Source organism: Macrobrachium nipponense, chromosome 25 (genome assembly GCF_015104395.2).
Source record: "Macrobrachium nipponense isolate FS-2020 chromosome 25, ASM1510439v2, whole genome shotgun sequence".
In the NCBI taxonomy this organism is placed as follows: domain Eukaryota; kingdom Metazoa; phylum Arthropoda; class Malacostraca; order Decapoda; family Palaemonidae; genus Macrobrachium; species Macrobrachium nipponense.
In genome coordinates this window covers 67,863,383-67,881,604 of record NC_087214.1, presented here as the reverse complement: position 1 = coordinate 67,881,604, position 18,222 = coordinate 67,863,383, and the positions used below count along the sequence as shown (strand labels likewise).

Sequence of the window (18,222 nt, the reverse complement as noted above, 5' to 3'; positions counted from 1 at the left end):
CAGAACTTCGTGACCCACTAGTCATTCCCCCAACCCAGGAAAAGAGAGGGGTGGCCAGTAAATGTTAGGACCTCAGGTTTGTTAGCTATGAAAAATAAAAGGTACAAATGTACTTTAAACAATAACTTACATTTAGAACAGAAAGTGATCTACTACCATCTTGACACATAATGGGAAAATGTAATGTTTTCACTATAAAACACATGTTTCTACAAATTCATTAATCACAAGTATTGTCCTATTGTGTGTGAAACGGACATATTTTCACCAGTCTGAAAGATCTTGGAAGAAGCAAAGCCCAACCACACATGCCTGAGAGCTAGGTTCCTGCTGTACTATATGTGATGCTTCTCATTCCCTGTGCTAACAAACAAATTGAAGACTGGGGAGAACATACGGGCACTGAAGGTTATGATTAATGGGCTTGTAGAAAAATGTGTTTTACTGTATCATTTGCTCTTACAAATCAATTGTATTCTTAATCACAAATATCCTTAATTGCAATTGACAAATGACGATGAAACAGATGAACTCCAGAAAAAAAACAGATCACAAAGATTTTCAACCCCCGGGAGACAATAGACAAATGGAATCAGATATAATCTCCAAAAATCATGACGGCTTCTTCAAGTATGGATACAAATCATACTAAGTACACAAGGGGTAATAGTGGGTACAATGGGAAACACACACCCCAGTCAAAGAGTATGAGGTAGTACATAACCCTACACAAAAATACATCTCTGGAATAAACAAACATTTATGAGTCACAAAAGATAAACAAATTTCACATAAGGACCTTGGCAACAATGTGACCTCTAAGAATTAGAGTTACAATTCATGTGTTAATCAAACTCCAGGGAGGAGAAGTCTTCAATCCTGTTGGGGGGACCGATTTTGAAACATCTAAATACGCCCATGCCAAAGCCAATAGAGGCAGTCCCTGGTTATTGGCAATCCGGTTTTACGGGGCCATGAATTGCTGAGCTTCAGTTAATGGCGGTTTCTGGTTATCGGCAACACCCCCAGGAACGGAACCCCGCCAATAATCGGGGACTGACTTTACAAATTACAAGAACCCTCCTTGTCGTGCAAAGCAACAAACTTATTATAGGAAGATGAGTAACCAAATGTCTATGAAATTGGCGGAAATGGCGTTGTTTCAGAACCTCCAAGCAGAAAGAGGACTCCTGGAAAAGTGTGATGAGATCCAAGAGATCTAGGAACCATTGTGGCAGGGCACTGAGTCTCATTTGTGTACTGCCCAAAACTTTACTACAACCTGATGTACCAATTTGAATGGGAGGGATACAATAGACACCCAGACCACCTGAAAACTTGAACCTGGTACAAACTAAGCAAACCACTTGACCTAACAGATCCAGCCAAGGCACCTCCAACACTTGCCACAAGGCCTTGCAGACACATGCGCAGAGGGACTACTCTGAATAACCTGATAAGTCAGCCGCACTGACAAGTGCATTCCCTACAGCCTTGCAAACTCCCAGGACAGACAAAGGCGCAATGGTATCTTTTTGAATCATTGCTGAAGTAACATTCTTTTTCAGCATATTATAGTTTCTTTGCCACCATCAGATAAGGAATTACAGCAAAGTTGTCAGCAGTGACCACACTTGAGCCCAACCAAACAGTCATGAATGCTTGGAGGCCTAAGACGGCCTGAAGCTCCAAGTAGTTTGTGTGCTTGTGGATCTCTCCCTGGATCTACTCCATGCACAAAAAAAAACTTACAAATTTGCATCTGGAGGAACTAATGGCACTCCCTTCCAAATATTCTGGTGGTTACCCCAATGACAAAAACTGAAGAAATTGCTGTAGCTAGGATTGGGACAGGAGGGGACATAGAGACTCCTTTCCAACATAAAGCTAACTGCAGCTACGAAAGCAACTGTGAGGAACCAGTTACTTAGGGACCTATCTACACCTGCCAAGACCTGATTGATGAAAGAAAATGCTAAAACACTTCTGGATGGTCTTCTGGAAGCATCGAACCTCATTCAGTCATTAGCGGATCATACAGTATAAGCTTGGATGTTAGATATGGATATTCCAGTGCATACATCTACTAAGATTTTTGTGTCTATCCATAATGAAATGTACCTTATTAATAAGAATGCATTCTAATTTTATTTTTGTCTCTTAATTACATTAGGTGGTTTTTACATTGATAGAGGTAATGTTAGATACATTCAGTGGAAAAAGTTAGTTTTTTTGAGAGTTAGTACATTACAGGAGTTAGACAGTTATTTTTCAGTCACATAACATATTTAACTATCAATACTGCAATATTTTCATTAATCAGTTTTATTACCAAAAAAGAGTAGTTTACAGGAATTTGTATAAAACAAGTACATGCTGCTTCTTCTAAATGTTTCAGAAAACTTTGTGGAATTGTATAACTCAAAACAGCAGCTAAAAATTTTCTCTTAATACACTAACTATGTACAATATAATTCCTGTATATAGTACAAATAGTTAAAAGTTATTTTTAACACAACTACATTGTTAAATGTTACATATGCATCAAAAACTTGACTGTTGCAGCAATTTTGGATGAAGCAGTTGTTAGGGCAGGCTCATAATTACTTATTACCTACTATTCAGTTCTGTCTAATTTTAACTAAAATACTCTGTGAGCATTATTTGCCGTATTATAGTACTGTAATACCTTAAAAATATAAATGATAACAGTTACATGCACAGTATCTGCAGTCATTTTTGCTCTGCATATGTTCTTGTAGTGCTGTGAATAGTGTTTCAGTGCTTTTATAACCAAACTAGATGAAAAATCATAGTATAATACACATAAAATCCTTAGGTACGTTGAGGTGTCAGTTCTCATGGTAACTCAGTGGAGGTAAGCATGCCACCAACCAAATGCCTAAAAAGATACTAACTCAGCAATAAATGCACTCGGCAATAATCGCAGTAAGTCTGGACGAAGCCAGCAAATCATCAAATCTATGTGAAAGAGGAAAAACTGAACGACACTCCATAATGATGGGAAAAAAAACAGCCATGATCCTAAGAAGAAGAGCAGCACAACCAACTCCGAAGGAGTCACGAGGAGAAATTACTTTTTTTTCCTTCTCGGGCATACTCAGTGGGTCTTTTCTCCTTACAAGATCTTTCAATCTGGTGTGGCTTGAGCAGTTTCACATTGAGTCATAACATACCAGACACTAATCTTCAAAGATTCAAAAAGTTTATTGGGTACTTGAAATCTATAGCAAGACTCTCATTTGCTCCTATTTAGACAGACAATACATACAATTGCTACAAGGACAGGGAGGGTATACATATACATATACTATAAAAGTTGCAGCTACATGTCAAACTGGACAACAATAAAGAACCAAAGAAGACCAGGGATGGAAAGGGGTGTTATCTAACAAGGAAACTGGGTTATATGTCTTACAGAGGACACCATAAACAAATACATGAGGCAGATGGGTGGGTATGTTAACGAGTAACAATGAGCTGCTAGAAGTAAAGAGAATGAAAGTTCTATCACCAGCTGAATCAATTTTGCATCTGAAAGAAACGAGATGGTAAGCAATGGAGAAATGATTACAATGCAAAGAATACCTTAATTGAAAAGTAGTACTAACAGGCCCTCAGAGTTTTATTAAATGAGATTTAGTAAAATGTTAGTCTTGTAACTGTAAATAAAGAGGTTTCCTTAAAGACTTATTAAAGAAAAAATAAAAAAACTAAAGAACTTTCTAATCACTGCATACTTGAAGTCAAGTAGTAAATTTCCTGGAGGACATCTACTTTTTATAAATGTAAATATGTAGTGTAATGGCACTGCCTGTTAAAACTATCAATACAGAAATGATTAATGAACATTCACCTGTGAAATAATTTCATGAAATATCCAAGGTAAATGGCAATTACAATAATCAGTAATCTTAACAAAACCCTACAGTAACTTATCCTGCAACTAAGGATTTAAAAATAATTCCTTCAACTAACAATTCCTTCAACAAACAATTACTTTCTGGGACGCAAGTGTATGAATAATAACAACTACTACACAATACCTAAAATTAAAATACTGTGTTATACTGCAATTCTGAGATACAAATACATAACTAAAATACTTGAAAATGTTGACAAAAATTTGTGTATTGAACTTAATATTAAATTACTAAATCATTCTGAATATACTTGACAGTGGAAGTAACCTAACTTCAGCTCTCATTGTGGAGAAGAGTTCCTAGTTTTCAGTGTGAAACCAATGTGACAAGGAACAATATTTGTCCACAACGTATGACTTGGAAAACGTGAAAAACTGTCTTCCACACAATGAGAGCCGTTTCCTCTCTTTGAACCGGTGCAAAAAAAGCAAAACGTGAGAGCCAGCCGAAGCCGATGCGTCTTTTACAAACCAGGCAACGTTAAGAGTGTGTGCATGCATCGCAAGCTGAGTAGCAGACCATTTTATTTTTAACACATGCACATAAAACAGGAGCAAGGCATCTTACATTGACCACAATACGATGCTTCAGAAACACCTCATCCAACTTCTGTAAAGGGACGAAAAGAAACATAAAACTCTCTCCGTTATCTTGCATCATTGAAAACCTTGAAGATGTGTAAGGAACATAAAATAAAAATAAGGGGATTACAATAAAGTACAAAACATGGTTTATTTTATAGAACGAAAAAAAAAAAGTGAAATTCAGCTTTCCTCGAACACGGCTGCTGTCTGGGATGGGGACAGAAAAGTACTTACCACGACTAACGTGTTCTACGTAGGGTAAAGAAGCTCAAGGCAACATTAGCATGAGTACGTACGCAAACCACTTAAATCACCTTCAGTGTGCATTACGTGTGTCTGCTGCCAAACGAACGTGACAACTTGATAGTACGAGATTAAAATGGCTCTCAAACTCCTGAATCTATTAACAGCCACTGAAGTGATTGCACCTTAAAACAAGACAGCCCCCTACTTTGTGAGTATACTACTCTAAAAGCGAATTGGTCTCTCAACTCTAGTCACTCGTCATATGCTGAGTCTAGACAAAATGTCATGCTTTTACAATTCTTTTAGAAGATTGGTCATTAAAGACTTAAAAAAAAAAACCTTGGCGCCAGTTTCCCTTAACAGCCTCAAAATATCGAAAAAGTAATGCCTCAAAAGACAAGCCTGTTATCAGTGCCCTGCTAGCTTCCTAACAAACACCAACAATAAGAATGTGGTTAACTGAACATTCACTTTTTTTTTAAATATTCCAATTTTAAATACTTTTTTCTTTCAGAGTAACATAGGCCCTTACCACCAACCAGAGGAATAACTATTTAACTATTTGGAACAATAAAGCATTCACCAATGAAAGACAGTCAAAATGGAGGACTTGAATGCAAGGCCAAAAAAAATATCAAACTTCAAGAACCTGACACGTTACATAAAATTAAGAAAACCGAGTGACAATTTCATTTCCCCATACCAAAAATCCCAATTACAGGCAGTCCCTGGCTTACGACGGGTTCGTTTTACAATATTCCAAGGTTACGACACTTTCCAATTATATTAGCCAGAAATTATTTCCAGGTTTGCGGCACATGTTCCAGGGTTACGGCATTTACGATGCCAATCTGGCAGAAGAAATATGACTCCAAAAATGCAAAATAATAATATTTGAAGTTTTTTTTTTTTTTTTTTTTTTAGAAAACTGCAATAAAAATGCAGTTTACATAATTTTTAATAAACCAAAACATTCAAAATAAAGTTTTCTTAGAATTTTTGACGATTTTCCAGCTTACGATGATTTTCAGCTTACGACGCATCTCAAAAACGGAATCCCCCGTCGTACGCTGGGCACTGCCTGTATACCCATTAATAATTTCAAAAGACTTTGCTCTCACACTTGAATGAATAAATGATATTCCTCCTACTCAGCTGTTCTTGATTATGTTAACAACACCTGCCACCAACATTTAGCAGTTGCTTACTTATTTTTGTTATCAACACCAGGATTCCTCATCAATTTTTAAGCAGTCAGAAATAGGAGACTTAAATTGTTGGTTGAAGTATTGTAATTGTTCCATTATTTGAGGGGCATTCAGCACAACAATGTTGTAAATAAGTTATAAGTTTCTTAAAGTCTTTTAAATTTTGTAATTCTTCCCTTATATTTTTTTTCGCATTTATAGTGCGCCTTCAATATAGCATGCACCAACCCCACCAACTGCACTGCTTTCTGTTTGTTATTTTTATCCATTTCCTCCATTTTTTTTAACAACACTGTCCAACTTCTCTCAATTCTATCCCGCTCCAATTGTTATTTTGGGCAACCTTGTGAGAAAAAAAATTACCTGTGGTCTCATCAAACAACATTTTAATATGAAAATCCTCTGACCTATCCTGCAATGAAGGGCTGATCCCTCAGAAGACAGTAGTGGTCTTGTCACACTACGCTAACACAGTATAGTAATGAGTTTTTGCCTTATCCAATATGGAAGAGATCATCCTAAAATAAAAGACTACATGCTGTACTATCTTTTTTTTTTTCCTTTTTGCTAATGAGTAAAACTGACAATTGGTACATTTGCAAATTCATTTGGATTTGTTATTAAATCCCTTTGATTCATTGTTATACTCTACAATAAGCTCTCACAATCCTTACCATGGTCTTTATTGTTGCAGTGGTATCTATTATGAGTACGTACATAAAAATGCAAAAGCTAGATATGGTTCACTTCTTTTATACCCCGTTTCCAAAAATTCAGTTAAGGAGAGCATTTTTTAATTTGTCCTTCGAAAGTGCCCATTCTTCTTCAAATTTAACTGGATGCCTGGATGTACCTGGTCTTTGGTTAAAACAAATACTGGTCTAAAAAATTATACTTCCCCTCTTGTCTAGACGACAGAAATTATTTCTTTGTAACTTTTGTTTTATACAGAAAACTAGCCTTAAAAAGTTTTCTCCATAAAAATAGGTAGCTAGGGCAACAATGCTGCCATTTACCCTTTTCTGTTTACAACAAAATTAGTACTAAAGAATACTACGATGGGAGAAGACATAAATGTTAAAGTATTAAATGTATACTATATGGAATGAACCTAAGTTGGTCTAGCTCAGTGTGGTGGACCTAGAGAAGCCAAAGTAATGTCTGTATCAAGGCTGATTCATCCAACTATGGATATAAAGATATCATAAACTCCATTGAAAATACTTCCCTTCTTTTTCCAGATATCACTAGAGATTTGATTGTCACACAATGCTTGATAACTCGGCAAACTTTGGGTGTATACATAGAAAAAAAATTACTTTGGTGGAAAGATACTTGCTGTTTCTGAGTGTTTACCTCTTCATCAATGGGATACATATACACTTTCTTTAGAAAATGTTATGGATACCAAATGCAGCTGATGCAATTACAAAATCAATGAGAAAAAGATCCACTGCTGACTAACCTGATTTGAACTACCCAGGAAAAACAAGAAGTAATTATTGCCAATACGGAAAAACAGCAACACTACCAATATACATACACATATTTCTATACTTACAACATGACCATGTGCTATACACGATGCAATTAAAACAAATTGGCAATAAAATAACCACACTAATTTTATTTCTGCTACAACTTACTGTAAGCTCCAGTTGAATTGATTAGTATCTGCCCATAACCAAAAACAAATACTGTGCATATACCTCCACCAACAAATATAAAAACTTCCTTAAACCAATATCATTGCAATCAATCACAAAGTTCAAACAAAAACACAAAAATCCCCATTCATATCAATTCACTGCCTAGTAGGTTCTCGACTTGTGGCAGGGGATCCGTTTCAACGACGTGCTGTAAGTTGATTTTTGCCTAAGTTGGTGTTTCACTGTTATCGGGGCTTTAATGATGCTTATGGCACCTTAACTTGATGTTGCATGAAGTTACAGTGCCGTAACGCCATAACTCAAGGCCTATTCTTGCCATTAGCGCCATCAATGCCGCTTACAGCATCGTAACTTGACGTAACATCTAGTTACGGCGCTCTAAAATACCGTTGACTGTTGTAAAATGCTGTTAACTGCGCTGAAAAAGTGCCGTAAGATCAAACCCACCATAAGTCGGTGTTGCACTCTATTAAGCAGATAAGCATGTGACTATGGAACTCTGTGAAATTTCAGGGCGAGAGGAAAAACTGCCTAAAGAACAAAACTATGTAAGGGCAGACAACACAAGGGTCCTCCCTTCTGGGAACTGAAGAACAAAGAATGAGTAGTATAAGAATGCACATCTTTCAAGTAACTTCCAATGAGAAATGAAATACCAGACGTTAATAACTAGTATTTCATGTCAAGCTTCAATTGACTCCTAGAATACCGACACTGCCTGTCACCATCATAAATGATTTGTTTACAAAGCTAAATAGAAACTTCTGTTTGAGCCATAAAAAAATTTCACAATTGTTTAACGCATCTAATCAATGATTTAACCAAATCGTGCCAATTACCCAATTCGATAAGTTACAGGGAGAGAAAAGTCAGAAAGTCACCCTAAATAGAAACAACGAAAGTTTTGAAAGTTCATATATAGCATCAAGGTTTTAGTCACTAAAAACATGCAGATACAAGAGAAGGGGGCGCCATCTGCAGGTAGAATGGATTGACAAACTGGACGATTTCTCAGGAAAGTAATGTTTAAGGGATTCTGGCCTGCCTCCACAGCATTCTCTGGAAAAGCTTTCAGAGGCAGTACCGACAGATGCTTCAAACGGAGTAGTTAAATAAAAAGTATTCTGCAAGACAGCAATCTTTCCAAACAAAAAATATGGGCAGAAATCACAGAGTATTTAAATACTAGCAGAAAATTTTCCTTTCGCACACAAAGACTGACCAGCTCAGTATGGAAGCACGTCAAGAACTAAGTAATGCCCCAAACTTGAGTGGTAGTCAATGTCAACAGAAACTCTAGCAAACCATAACTTTACTCCTAAATGGAAAGAGGAAATGGTCAACCTAATTCTCTCAAAACCTCAAGCATGGACTACATTGTTACAAAACTCTGGGGTTTTCTTTGGGTTCAAGTTTCTATTAACGGGAAGGGAACTCCCCAGTAGTCACTGGTCTCCACAAACACACACTCAAACACGAACCACAATACAAATAATTAAAATAACAACATTGTAAATTACAGGTTTAATTTTTTCAAACATACAAATATTATTTGTAATATAACAAAAAATAATTTCATTCGGAAGAACAGAAAAACTGTTTACGAAGGATGGATGCACTGCACAGATATACCTAGACACATTCCTGTACCTAAAATCAAGAAATATAAAGAAAAATGATGATGCCAGAAGGTGATTGAGGCAAGATCACAACGGGGCATAAAACGTACACTGCAAATTGGACCCTTCCTGCAACTTGACTCTTACACTTAACCAAACAACACTCGCCTCCTGTTCACTCATGCATCACCACATGGCATCCATATCATGCCATCTCATACAAACTCCAAAACTTAAATTTTTTGTCATTACCTTGTCCTTCTGATACCACTGCCTACAATGAGAAATTCAGTAACAAAGGTCTGTTATCACCCAGTGCTACTATATGAAGAGGACCAAATGCTTAGGATAAGGTACTTGCTAAAAGATGAATGATATAGAAAATATCATTTACTACCTCACAAATGTAATGGACTGGAGTGAAAACCCAAAACTGAAAGATGAATCATAGATAACCCAAATACACGTGGCAGTACCACTGAAGATTTAAGATTTTCCACAAGTACCACTGACAAAGACAAACATACAAAATAACTTCCCAAAACAAGAACTGCCCCCTTACAGAAGAAAAGGGGATTAAGAATGGCCTAAATAATAGCCATAATAATTCTGCACTGGTGCTTACTGAAGGCAGCAATCCATGAAAATCTAGTCTCTCATCTTAGTGTATAGAAATACTAAAACCAGTCTATCAAAACTACTAATGTGTACAAGGATGAGGTACTGAAACTATGAGGAAAAACTTGAACCAGTGAAGTTAGGATTCTGGGTTGATAGTTTTCTGTTTTCAAATCCCTGATTTTACCTGTCAGGATCATTGGCCATACTGTTATGTCAGGTTCATTTGGACTCCAAATAAAAAACCTTGACCGTTTAAAATTTTGCATCGTTATAAACGTAGCCTTGGTCAGTACAATAATGGGAGTTGGCACATGTGCTTCTATGTGAACTTTTTCTTTTAAAATCTCAGATGTCGAACATCAATTACTCATGAAAAACGAAAGGTTACTCATTACAACAATATTCAATTCTACAAAAGTGACCTGGGAATTAAAAACTAAATCTTTCAGAGAGAGAGAGAGAGAGAGAGAGAGAGAGAGAGAGAGAGAGAGAGAGAGAGAGAGAGAGAGAGAGAGATCAGAGAGAGAGAGAGTAGAGAGAGAAGAGGAGAGAGAGAGAGAGAGAGAGAGAGAGCAGAGAGAGATAGAGAGAGAGCGAGAGAGAGAGAGAGAGAGAGAGAGAGAGAGAGAGAGAGAGAGAGAGAGAGAGAGAGAGAGAGAGAGAGAGAGATATTCAACCTGAAAATAGAATTCTGATGCTTACTAGATCATTTATGCAACCGAACGTTTTGTGGAAACACAAGCAGGGGAAATTCATCAAGGTATAACGGTCTAGGGTGCTTAACTCCAAACTCAAAAGTCAGTAATCCAAACCTAAAACATGACGTTCCCCATGGTACTTTGCACTATGGCATGGTCAGTTACCTGAATTTTCGCTAAGTGCGACAGCGTAGGATATTTTTGCTGCGTCTGTAATAGTAATGATTCAATATAACAGAAAAAGTGTCTCCCCAGAGCGATTTGCTGACACTAAGATATATTGTAACATATAGACAACAAAAATATTAAGATCTCTGGTTTTATTGAACATTATCCAAGTAAGAATTTCAAACAACTTTGAAAAAACAAACATATTCTGTAAATCATGAGTACATTCATGCACACACTTAAGACGACAAAATATAATCACAATTAAAAAATTTTCCAGATACATAATGCTCTTACTAAAAAGGAATGGGAACTCTTAATGGTGCTGAATTGGTTATTTAAGTTACCATCACCTTTATTGTAATAATATCTGTTGATAACGAGGCAAGATAGGCCTCTGGGCATGCAGTAAGGTATGGGTGATCTTTGAAAATTCTAACGAGAATTAACACCACAGATACTATAGTAGATTAACATCAACCTTACGACGCTCCTGATTGGCTGTTGATAAGCCAGTCACAGGGCTAGAAACTCTCTCTCCTGAGAGTTCACATAGGCAGGATGTATGTTCCACCTCTACGGAGGGATACTTTTGAAAAATGTATCTCTCAGGAGATGTGGAACATATATCCTACCTGTGTGAACTCTCGAGAGTCTGAGAAGAGTTTCCAGCCTTGTGACTGGCTTATCAACAGCCAATCAGGAGCATCGTAAGGGACTGGCCTAGACATCAAATGTACAGTTGATGTGAATCTACTATAATAACAATCAAAGACACATATGAGCAATGATAAATGGGTGGTGTCAGGAGATAAAAACAGTGACCAGCAAATATTGCTACAAACATTCTTTTGCTACTTGAAAAATGAAGTCTATTCTTCGGTTTAATGTCACTGCATGAATTACAGTGTTTATAAAACAGAAATATGAGCTTGTAAACACATTTCCTAGAGCACATTCTTTCTATAATGCTGTCATTTTCCAACAACATCTGATATCTCCTTAAAAACAGAATGGCAAGAATGATCACAAGTGACTGCAATTGTTCATCATTAAATGAGCTTTGCATTAGTACAGAAATCATAACCTTATGCTTGGGTTGAATTTGGTGACCAGTTAAACACTTTATGCCATTTTTCTTTTCACTTTCTGCTCTTTTGTGCCTACTGCATGCTTCTCTGACCCTTACCAATATCAAACACTGCTGAAACAGAACCAATGGCGAGTCTTCCAGGTGTTCCATGATTAAGCTTCTTAAAATGAAACATTCAGTGGGTTTTATTCTTATCAGCATTACATGGCAGATTTTTTTTTTTTTTTTTGTCCATCCTAGTCAAGAGAATAACCACATCTAAAAGGCAGCCACTACAAATATTTGAAACACTTAAATTAGATCCTCATGACTCTTGCTTGTAGCGTCAGAGCAATCAGACTAAGTAGTGGATTACCCAAGAACATGCAGACTTTAACTTCTGCCAAATCCTAGTAACTATGGTATTTTTTTTTTTGCCAATCAGTCCACTTCAAGGACCCAATACTTTTACAGTATGCAACAACCCATAAAGAGGATCAAGGTGTTTGGAAAATACTAATAAAGTCGCAAAAATGTTTGCAATATGCTAACTGCATAATTCCTGCAGTCACCATGTAAAACCTTAAGCTGGGATCAACCTAATCTGATTCTCTTGAATAATATCATAGTCATCAGAGTATCATAGTAAGAGCACATTCTATATACTCTCATGAGAAATTTGAAGAAACAAACTTCATTTAATTTTCTATTCAGTGTCATTTTTACAATTAGGTTTTCCAGGACATTTACCTCATACTGATTGAGATTCTTTTCAGAGAAAATAGCCCATTCTGCACCTAGTTATACTGTACATCCTAAGAGAAGAACAGTAATTTAGGACAATAGTTTCAATTTTAAACTTTTATTGAAGAGAAAACTTGGGGGATATGTATTTGGAGATCCAAATCCTAAATTAGCAAATTGTTGCTTCTGAAGATATCAGAAAACTTACAAACCTCAAATGCATTTAAATTCAAGACACGGATTGGTACTCTCACTCGCAAAATTTACAGGAAAGAACTTCGGCATTTAAAAGAAATACTTAGCAAACATTTGTTGGACAATCATCAAGTTTAACCAACTAAAATCATTTTTTCATTAATGGTATTCAGTGAGAGATGTAAATTAAAGAAAAAGAAAAAGTATTCATCAGTACAGGAATAAGTAAAAAATTTTATACAGTACACTTCCACCTACCAAGCGTTGTACGTACACAGTCACTGTAGCCTTCCTTATTTCAACTGTCAATAATTTGATTAATTTAATTTCTCTTCACTCATACAATTTTTGTGTGATTCTCCTTTTACTGGAGACAAAGCAATTTCACCAGAGCTTAGCCTGCTTCTTATTATTCAATTCAAAGAGTAAAAACAACTCCATTTTAAGTCTTGAAAACTAACTGTGGAGAATATCTCTAGTGATTTAGCTAAAAACCTTAGCCCAAAATTAATTAGTGCTTTATAGCAGCATTAAAATATATTATCAATTAGGTAGTTTTTAATCTTGATATTAATCCTAACATGACTGTAAATGCAAGGATATTTGCATCATTGGGACAGATTCCAATGTTGCATTAATTTACAGACAACTAAAATTCACACTGTAAAAACCCTTTCTACTGTGATGACCTAGAATACTGTAATTATTTCTTACCCTTTACTCTTAGCAAGAAATTTACAAAATTTGAGCAATAGGATTAATAGCTTGAACAACACTGTTATAGAACAAATATACCTAAAGAAATCTTCCTTAATTCCACTACCTGTAAACATCAAATCATATAAGAACTTCACATTATTGATAAACACTCATCTATTCTAAGACTGCACTAGTTTACACAACACAAGATTCAGCAGCATGCTCTACAAGAACTCAACAGACACAGCAAAAAGCAGCTACAGAACAAGACACACAGAAATAAGCTTCCAAATGAATCAAGACACTAAAGAATATCTTGCTGCAAAGAGAGCCCTATGGAATACGTATCTACAGAGTATGTATCAACATCCTCACTGAAAACCTCAAACTCATGGAAATGGAAACAAAAGTTTGTGTGCTTAACCCATCAAACTCTGCTTGTTCCTATTCGTAGCAGGCAGCCACAATCCTAGACAAACGCTAATGAGAGAGGGCTGTAGCCTGCTCCGCGAAATGCTAAAACTAGACGAATTATACAACGAACTCAAAAATCAAAATGGTGTTATTAATGAAAACAAATCCCTGTGACTGTCAATATTGTTAGAGGTTAGGTTGGGGAAACTGGTGCCTCTGGGTTACACATTACCATTTCTCTTACCAACTCCTGAAACAGATCGCCAACTCTCCCCAAAAAGCTCTTCCTGAGTGGCCCATCACACTTGAGGTGGAGACAGGTTAAAGGCTCATGTCAGTTTTCTTAAATGTAGTGCACCCTTTGCTTACAATACATCATACAGAACAGAAATGTGGTTATAAAGTTACATAAAAAAAACAAAATTATACAAAATGCACTGATCTAATTCTTGCAACCCTGAAGTAAAGACTCATAAGGCAATATTTCCCTTTCCTCAAAGCTTTCAAGAGCTAGCGTACTCTTATCCAACTTGCAGCGGTACTCTCTAATAAGAGAATGTCCTATCGTTGTAGTTTTTTGTTTAATCAAAATGTCCTCAGGCTTATACTACTGCCTTTCACTTGTACATATGTAATAACACAAATGCCCACAGACCCCCAATAACCATATTATAGTAACTGGATGAACAGACACACTTCAACCCATTGCTTAGCATTAAACTCATAAAAATAAAATTCCCAAAAAGTCCAAATGATTCTAAAATCTATAGTGCCTTCAGACTGGGGAAAACACAGCCTTGAATTATTGGGTATATTACTAAAACCTGTCCATGTTAGACTGGTTTGATAACTGATATTACAAATGGGAGTATAGCCTACAACTCTTGGAATAGAGTAAGATTTTGTTCATTAAAAGTAGGACACTAGTTTGAATGGAGTTTTTGGATCAGAAAAGGTTGTCACACAGCTGGAGAAGGAAAGATTTCAGGAAGATCAGGCAGTTTCTATTTATGAAGGAATTCAGGAAGATAAATCTTTGAAAACTATATGGAGAAGTTCCCTGTGTGTGTGTGTGTGTGTGTGTGTGGTGTGGGGGGGGGGGGGGGGGGAGGTAGAGGCTACCACGTACAGTGTGTCCCACATGGTACACTGAAGATGGTGTTCACAGCAACCCTTCAGCAGCAGCTGCACTGCTTTTTGCCCTTTAATATTCATCAGTTCTCTTCGGCCACTTCCCTCTCAACTGTCCAACTCATTTTCCTTTAATTTGCTAAAGCTTTCATTTCTCATCTAGGACTAAATCCTTTAGGTAAGCCCCATGACTTTACAAATAAGATTTGGCAGTTTCCTTAAACTAATTTAACAATAATAATCGTAATAACAAGAGTATTGATAGCTTCTTTTTAAAAAAATAAACACAACTCACTTTCATCTATTTTTCTTAAATCCCTGCCTTCCATATTGGATTAAAGGCTGAGGTCTGCCAATGAAACTTCAGAAGTTTTAGCAAAGATACAATGCATTCATACGCTAATACTTTTCTACTTGCATGTTAACACATTTTTATCTACACTAATTTATTCATTTTTTCTTTTTTAATAAGTGGGATCTTTTCCTTTTGCATTTCCCTTTATCTCCTACTACTTCCTAATGAACACCACATTCTTTAGAAGCCTCTTTGGTGTAAATATCACTCATAACTGTACCCCAATACAAGCATAATTCAGAAACTGCACAAACCTTGAATCTACGCATTCCCACTCACTAAAATAATTTCTCAAATGAACATCTGGAATTTATAACTACGGCAAAATATCAGTAAAGGATAAAGACACCTCCGTTTATAAAGTACTGTTTAACGATATTTAAAGTGGCTCAAGGGACGCAGAATAGGGGGAGAGAGAGAGAGAGAGAGAGAGAGAGAGAGAGAGAGAGAGAGAGAGAGAGAGAGAGAGAGAGAGAGAGAGAGAGAGAGAGAGAGAGAGAGAGAGAGAGAGAGAGAGAGAGAAACTAGACTTGCTGATGAAAATGTACTATAACAGTTGAAAAATATTTCCTGCAATCATTAGACAGCTGAAAAAAGAATCAAAAGCTAAACATACATACTATAAATGAATAAACAACACCAGGTTTACACTGCAAATTCCAGCCCTGTAACCATCACATAAGTTATAGTAGTTACTAAAGACTGCCTGTTCTAGGGATGTTTTAAGGTAATGAAGAAATACAGTAAAATAATATTAAAAAACATAAGACACAACGAGTAACACATATTCCCAAATGAACTCTTTCTGAGCTGGATAGAGCAAAATGTAACCAATACGGAAAGCATCAAATCAGCCAACATAATGAAACCCAGAAAAAATTACCCTAAAATAAAAAAAATCTTACGGTCTGCAGTCAACACCACAACATTATTCCAACGTCTTGGAAATTTCTGAAATGCAGATTGATTCTATTACTAAGAGATGCATAGGTGACATAAAAGAACAAGATTTTATTTGTCATGACAGGCAAGGCAAGCCGACCACCACAAAGATGGCCGAGAGCTGACCTGATTGTGAGGGAAAGCAGGAAGAAGAATATCACTGTCAAAATGCTACAAACATGGCAACTTGAAAATAACTAAGTCCAAAAGGATTAAAACATAATAAAAAATGAGTCAGAAAATACAGAAATAAAACATGGAAGATGGAACCACAAAATATGATAAAAAGAAAACAAGGCACCAGAAGTGTGGTGTGAGACTGGAATAGGGATAGATATAGTGAGGAGGGCTATGTGATTAAATCAAGATGCACAAAGATGGGAAGATGGATGCCTGCTTGGGTATTGCATACAGCTTCCTTTCACTGATACACACTGGCAAAAATCCCTGCAATAAAAGGCTGGATAATTAGGGCCACAACCCTTTTCCAAATGAATTTTATAAATTTCACTTAATGGCATGATGACAAAATGCAAGAGTAGAAAACAAACTAGTACTACAGTCAACTTCCTGTATTCGCAGATTTCTCTCTGGAACATATAACCCCATTATTCGCGGGAAATTCACCTACTATTTGCTGTATTTTTCTCTGAGAAATATCCACAAATTCCTGTTTTTTTTTATTTTTATCAATTTAAAAAACCAGGAATAAACATTTTTAGTGGGTTTTCCTTGAGTTTTAACTAACAAAACAGGCTTCAACTATTCACATGGGGTCCGGTACCCATCCCCTGCGAATACAGGAGGAGCACTGTATATTCATGCATTCAGGACTGTTCATATTCAAATCGCACATCACATGATTGAATTCGCAAGTATCCATCCACAGAAACCCGTCGCACTGGTTATTACTCTTAATACTCGATAACAAAAACAATTCATATTACTCCAGCAAAAGATAAGTGCTTCTTCAGGAAGAGCACAAACTTCATTAAGTAAACAACAAAAAATGATCTATCATATAGCCACTGAAGCTACACAAATAGCATTTCACAATAAAAAAAAAATTTATAAATAAACTTGGTAGTTTAGCTATAGACAACACAAAAAGTACTGCAAAATAAATACATAACTGCATGAACATAGCTATGAAATATTGACATATTCAGTCTGAAGTCTGATCAAATGACACACTGAATGAACAATGCTTAAAAAACCAGTATAAAAGTAAACAACACATTCAACATTAACATTTCAGACAAAATTTTGGAAACAAAACCGCTACTCAATTCAACATTACTTAGTTGAAATTGAAAGAACGGAAGAGAATGGCTTACCTCTCTCATTGGCATTCGCAACTTCAGTATTTCGGCATATCTAGTGCACACCTCCATCGGTGCATGAACCTTCACGAACCTAGAAAACAGGGATTCACTCTTAGAAGTCCAGACTTATGGTTAATGGTGATCTGGTTTTACGGCACTTGTCTAGCCCCACAAAATCGGGTACTGGTGCCATAAGGTGCCAATAATAGTTATGGTGCAGTAACATACCTAACACAGGCGCCATTCCAAAACTTGGCGCTCATAAATCGCTGAGTTCGGTTAATGGCTCTTTTCCCTTATCAGCACCCCATTCCAGGTAAAACATGAAACTTCAGGCAGTCCCTGGGTTATGACGGGGGTTCCGTTCTTGAGACCCGTCGTAAGCAGAAAATCGTTGTAAGCCGGAACATCGTAAAAAAATCCTAAGAAAACCTTACTTTTAATGCTTTGGGTGCATTGAAAACTATGTAAACTGCATTCTTATGGCATTTTTCATCAAAATAACCTTCAAATATTGATTATTTTGCATTTTTGGTGTCATAATTCATCTGCCAGATGAGCGTTGTAGGCGTCTTAACCCTGGAAAT

General features: G+C 36.4%; 1 protein-coding gene across 16 annotated transcripts in view; it reads right to left on the bottom strand.

Annotated features, from left to right (window-relative positions):
• LOC135199496 (anoctamin-5-like) overlaps positions 1 to 18,222 on the bottom strand; it is a 139,764-nt gene that overhangs the window by 97,888 nt on the left and 23,654 nt on the right. For 8 of the 16 annotated variants that reach the window (XM_064227590.1, XM_064227600.1, XM_064227587.1 and 5 more), the window contains 4 exons: positions 17,648 to 17,726; positions 14,115 to 14,186; positions 10,756 to 10,800; positions 4,512 to 4,553 (listed from right to left, as the gene is read on the bottom strand). In XM_064227590.1, the coding sequence (XP_064083660.1) occupies positions 4,512 to 4,553; positions 10,756 to 10,800; positions 14,115 to 14,186; positions 17,648 to 17,726 (238 nt within the window). The remainder of the gene's footprint in view (positions 1 to 4,511; positions 4,554 to 10,755; positions 10,801 to 14,114; positions 14,187 to 17,647; positions 17,727 to 18,222) is intronic. The other 8 variants (XM_064227595.1, XM_064227601.1, XM_064227588.1 and 5 more) reach the window with 7 other exon arrangements.